At 38.5% G+C, this 6,000-nt stretch overlaps 1 protein-coding gene across 3 annotated transcripts in view; it reads left to right on the forward strand.

Annotated features, from left to right (window-relative positions):
- The window catches only part of gramd1a (GRAM domain containing 1A), a 45,669-nt gene extending 40,310 nt beyond the window's left edge, over positions 1 to 5,359 (forward strand). For all 3 annotated transcript variants that reach the window (XM_035948304.2, XM_055013695.1, XM_055013696.1), the window contains 3 exons: positions 2,298 to 2,405; positions 3,413 to 3,533; positions 3,670 to 5,359. In XM_035948304.2, the coding sequence (XP_035804197.1) occupies positions 2,298 to 2,405; positions 3,413 to 3,533; positions 3,670 to 3,771 (331 nt within the window). In that variant the 3' untranslated portion in view covers positions 3,772 to 5,359. The remainder of the gene's footprint in view (positions 1 to 2,297; positions 2,406 to 3,412; positions 3,534 to 3,669) is intronic.
- The last annotated feature ends 641 nt before the right edge of the window (positions 5,360 to 6,000 follow it).

Here is a 6,000-nt window from a genome sequence, read left to right on the forward strand (position 1 = left end):
AGATATAAAGATTTAAAATAATTAGCTTGGTAATGACTAATACAGAAATTGATTTTAAAGAAAATATAACCAAAGAACATGATTATAGAACAAAATTTTAAAGAACTATATTTAATTTAAAATAAAAGTTAAAGAACACAAAATAAAATTATGAAATTCCAATGTACATTTAGAAATATTTTTTTTCTTCTGTCGAACCAAAGTAACTTTCTCAATAAATACTTTATTAACCTGTAAGACCCAAATATAGAAAAAAATGAGCAAAAATAATAAATAAAACCAAAAAATATAAAAATAATAATAATAATATATAAATATAAAAGGAAATGAGAAAAAAACTAATGTATATCAGAGATGAAAGTTTTCCGGGTTTTCCCGGAAATCCGGGATTTCAAATTTTGTGGGTTCATTTCCGGGAATCTGGGAAAATTGATCGAAGTTTTCAGTGAAAATCAGAATTTGATTGATAGTATTCTTTTTGAAAATCTTATTCTTATCGCTAATGCGTTGTTTGTTGTTTATATTCCTGTACGGAGGCAGCCATTTTGAATCTCGTTCATTGACGCGATTCCAATCTAATGCTGAATACATTGCTGCGAGAATTTGCGAGAGCGGATGCACTGAATAGCGCCAGTTTTGAGTACAAAGGAGAGATTAATCATTGAATAGCGCTCATTGAATAGACGACCTTTGCTTTTGTGTAAATGTAATGACCCGTACCTGTCAGGACAATGTTTAAGCAGGTAGACAGGCACGCTGACGTGCGTGCTATAGACGCGACAGTCAAGAACGCGTTCCGGTGGTCGTGGTTAGAAGAGAAAGATACGAACGGCGATTTCTTGTCTGAATATATCAGGAAATTAGACAAACCAGGTACGTTTTTTTAAATTTTACAAAAATAGATATCAATATATTGATAGTTTACTGTGTCTTAAGGTTCCTGTCTTAATGATATTATAATATAATCCTTATAATAGATTAGTGACACATCTAGACTAGAGTATGAAATGATTAATATATGAAATATGGGGTACTAAACTACTGAATAGTTTACATTACTGAACATGTTAACAGGACTGTTTCCGCATTTTTATTAACATTTTCACAGTTTTGTGCTATTCTTTCAATGAGGGAAGGGGGTTATGAAATTCTGGGCTTGGCCCTTAGGGGAAGTTCTGCCGAAATTTTTTTCAGGTCAGGACTTAGAATATTTTTTTCAGTTTTTTTTTTTTGAATGAATATTATTTGTGCATGTTTTAGAAAAGAAAGATACGAACGACGATTTCTTGTCTGAATATATCAGGAAATTAGACAAACTAGGAACTTTTTTTATTTTACAAAAATAGATAGACCTCAATTTTTTCTTTTTTTTTGAGTGAATAGATATCATTTGTGCATGCTTTTGATAAGATAGACTCCATTGAAGATCTATATTGTTTGGTCATTTTTAAATTTTTATCTTCATTGAATATTGCGTGGTCATTTTAATTTTTTATATATATTATTGTTAATAAAGACTATAATGCTATGTTAATTTAATTGTAACAATGACACTATTATAATTTATTATTCAGCACTCGCATAAGGCTGCCTTCGGCAGCCTCTTGGAGCACCTTCGGCGCTCACTTGGCAAAGTTGCTTAGAAAAAAATTTTCAGGGTTTTTTGCCAACAGACACTTTCATCTCTAAATGTATATATATATATATATATATATATATATATAAAAAGAAAATAATATTAAAAAAAACAAAACTTGTATTTCTGCAACAGTGGGCTTTACAGGGTTAAAATCATTTACTCATTCTCATGTGTATTTTTACAGAAGAGCTTTCATTGATTAACCATTTTGCTTTTATATTGTTCAAATTTGCATGTCTGACTAGTGCGAGTACAATATTGATCAGTTACATTCTCTACTTTCTCCAGAACCCCAAAAATGGAGATTTCAGGCGGGATACGGAAGACAATACTTAAAACATTTTGTCAGTAAAACATTTTCCAATCATGAAAAAGCTGTTCTCTTCACTCAGCACACAGCCTGTAAAGTGGCTGCATTGCATTCTGGGTTATTGAGGCCTCCACCAGTGGAGAAATGAGTGTTTGTGCCAGAAATGTGTTTTTAAAAAAGTCTTTCTGTACAACAGGAGCCAACGGTAGATTTTTCCTGTAACAAACCCTGAATTATTTCTCATTTTGTTCCGTGAGTTTTGCTGTTTGTGACGTTTTGAAGCATTTTCCACTGTTTCCCTGCGAGTCGGTGAAAGTGACAGCTCTCGTCTCCGTCTGTTCCTGTCAGTCTCGCGGTGCTGGTGGCGCTCAACATGCTGCTGTTCTACAAGCTGTACGCTCTGGAGAGAGCTGCTCATACACTGGAGACGTGGCACTCCTACTCCGTTGCTGACAGGTAAACACTCTCCTCTGTTTTCCACACAAACACAGGCTGTTGTTTCCGTTCCTGTCGGTAAGCAGAATTGTGGTGCTAATTGGTGTTTGGTCTAAGTCTCTCTTGGGAGATCTGAGGTTTGAAATATCCCTCAGAGCTTGGAGTTAATGTATACTGCAACAAGTCTTTTCTTACTTTCTTTGTCATTTTTTGTGTCTTTGTGATAATTTTTGGTTTCTTTGTTGTGGTTTTACATCTCTGCATGATCTTTGTGGTTGTTGTGTGTCTTTTTGTAGTCTTTTTTCGAGGGTGTTGTCATTTTGTTGTTGTTGTATTTAGTTTCGATGTCTATGTTTCTATGTCTTTCCTCGTGTCTGTGGTCTTTGCGTTTCTTTGTGGTCTTTTTTTCATGTCTTTGTGGTTATCTTTATTCTCTTTGTGATAATTATTACTCTTCTCTTGGTCATTTAGCGTCTCTTCGGATTAAGTTTTAGTCTGATTCTTTTTTGTCTTTTTTTTATTTTAATTTTGCATCTCTTTGTGGTCATATTGTGTCTCTGTGGCCTTTTTTTAGTCTCTTTGTGGTCATTTAGTACCTCTTTGTGGTTATATTGTGGCTCTTTGTGATGCTTTTTTTTCATCAAATAGGATTTTTTTCATCTCTGTGTTTATATTTAGTCTTTTGTGGTCATTTAGTGTGTCGTCATGGTAATGTTTTAGTTTGTAATCATTTTGTGCCTCTTTCTGTGTCTTTATTTGTATCTCTTTGTGGTGGCTTTTTTATCTCTGTAGAAATTTTGTGTGTCTTTGCGAACATTTTCCATCTATTTGTGGTAATGTGTCTGTATGCAGCTTGTGACGTGTTTGCGGTACAAATGGTTAATCGATTAACAATTAATCATTAACATCTGTAACACTGGCTCATTGCTACAGAGATAGGTAGGTATGTAGGTAGGTAGGTAGATAGATGCTTTATTAATCCTGACATGTATTGACTCAACACCTCCTTCCTCCTCCTTGTGTTTCAGTCCTTTGCCTCAGACAGCAGGAGAGTGGGCTCAGGTCTTACAGCTGCAGCGCCAGTTTCATCAGGCTCAGCTCAGTAAGTGGCAGCAGATCCTACAGTCCTCTGTCACACTTCTCGACCAGGTACGTGTTCCTCTGCAGCCAGGATGCTTCATTAAAGCACATGTATGACACAAACTGCTTTGGCACAGTTTGCTGGGTCGTCATTATATATTTCTCTGACTCTCTCTGACCTCCCACCTCCCCATCCATCTCCCAGATGAAGCAGTCTTTAGAGAAACTCCATCGGGGCATCGTGGTCCCAGAGGTGCAGCAGGATCCGTCTGCCGACACCCTCTCAGAGTCGCTGACTGAGGCCTGAGGCCCGCTTCCTCGGGTTGACACCCCCCCGACTAGCCCCCACCTCCCAACACCCCCCGCTGGATCGGTAGAGTACAACCTGGGGGGTCGACTTGGATCAGGATGCTGTCTGTTCTCTCTCCTTTATGTCCAAATCAAAAGCCAGTGTAGACTGGGACATGCAGGAGAACTACGGAACTACCCAAAACTCTCCTCGCCTGACTGACTTGAAATGTTCGCCTTTAGCCTCAACAACATCACTGACTGGAAGCTATCAGGACCACAGCAATAATTTACCCCACAAATCATCTGTATATAGTGTGGAAACAGGTCACTGGTTGGCCGATTCAGACCATCTACTCCTCAACGACTTCATGACTATCACAGATCTCCTCCTCTGGCCTGCAACATTTCATAGGTGATTCTGGAAGGTCATGGGAACAGCTGGACACCTTTGCCTATAGTAAACGCCTGCTGAAGGAAAAAGATGGCTGCAGTCAGGAGCAAATGCCAGAAGGAGGCAGCAGAACGCCTCTCTGGAGTTAGTTGTTTAGTGTGGAGCGTTTCAACAACAGACACTTTAGTTTTCACCCTAATTTTTACATGCAAGTTATACATCTGAGACCTAAACACACTCCCACTTCTCCCAGTCCTGTTGGTTTTTATGTTTTGTCCACAGCAGTGCGTTCTCAGACCGTTACAGTATTTATTAATACCTGAAGTCCTGTCCTGCTCTGGAGACGTCATGTGGTTTCAGATTTGCTGTTGCGGTTCGGACCAACTGGAGCTCCACGATTACTGGTCACAGCAAAATGACAGTAGTGATTCTTTTGAATGTTTCAAACAGAGTAGTATATAATAATAATTAATAATAATAATGAATCGTGTGTGTGAATGTGTATAGAGGCAGTGAAAAAAACAAGCAGAGAACATTTTGGATGTTCACAAGGAGTCATCGCTGTTACATTTTCAGATTAGTTTTTGAAGAGTTCTCTTTGGCTGCTCACTCTTCTCTAACCATTCAGGATTTAGCATAGATTGATCTAAATGTCAGCTACTTTTTTGTCCATCTGGGTCAGCCATTTCAAAAACAAAAGGACCAATGCGGACTTTGGTGAAGAAAAAGGGAATCTCCGTTTTGCAGTATTGTTTTTTTGTTGTTGTTTTTCATTTTCTTTGTTTGTAAGATTAATCAGACTCACTCGTCTTCTTTTTATTCACTTGCTTTTTCATTTTCTATGATTTTGTTGTCTGTATTTGTTTCCAGCCTGTCCTCTCCGTCCACTTAACTCTGGCCTTGAATGATGTGAAAACACCCATCTGTGCTTTGTTTTTCTTCCCATCACTCGACCCCACTCTTCCTCTCTTTGCTCCTCCCATTCGGCTGCTCGCTCTCTCTCTTTGGAAACAGTGGCATCAGAAGCTCGTTGGCCTGCTGTGCACGGCCGCTCGGACATCGAAAAGGTGTACTATTTATTTAGGGAGGGAGGGGAAGACTGATGGGGGAGAGAGAGATGGGCGAGGAGCAGAGATGAGAATGTACTGTAAAGATGTGATTGTACACCACGCCATGGAGAGAAATGAAAAGTTCTAAAACATGCAACAAACTCCTCGCTTGTCTTTCTGTGTGTCTTCATTTTGAAAAGATTTGGGTCAAATTCTGCAGTGGATTGTGGTGGAATTATTCTTTTTGCTTTTTATGCATATCACTTCTGTGGCTCAGGTGGTAGAGTGGGTTGACCACTGATCCTCGTCCTCTCCACGTGCCAAAGTGTCCTTGGGCAAAGCACTGAATCCCAGGTTGCTCCCGATGGCATGGAAGCTCTGTCGCCATTGGTGTGTGAATGTGTTTGTGAATGGGAGAAACACATTGTAAAACGCTTTGAGCACTACTAATGTAGAAAGGACCTATATAAGTGCAGACCATTTACATAAAAGACAAAGAAAAACAGAAAATGTTTGCGATACAAAAGCCAGAGTTTTTTGTGCATTTTGGCTTTAAAAAATATATGAAAATAGATTCATCCAGTTGAAGTTTTTCCTATTAGCCTGAAAAGTGAAGCCAACGTTAAAAGCCCGACAACTGCAGTTACTCAGATGTCCACTTTAGGCTCCACAAGTTCGTCAGACCTCCACAGTAAAACGTTACAGCAGAATAATACATGTTTATAGTCTGGTATAAAGACACATTTTGGCCTCTGTAGTTATTTTCCCCATTCATTCATGATGGTAAAGCAGTGACGTTTTATAG

The sequence above is a fragment of the Amphiprion ocellaris genome, chromosome 9, assembly GCF_022539595.1.
Source record: "Amphiprion ocellaris isolate individual 3 ecotype Okinawa chromosome 9, ASM2253959v1, whole genome shotgun sequence".
NCBI classification, from domain to species: Eukaryota; Metazoa; Chordata; class Actinopteri; family Pomacentridae; genus Amphiprion; species Amphiprion ocellaris.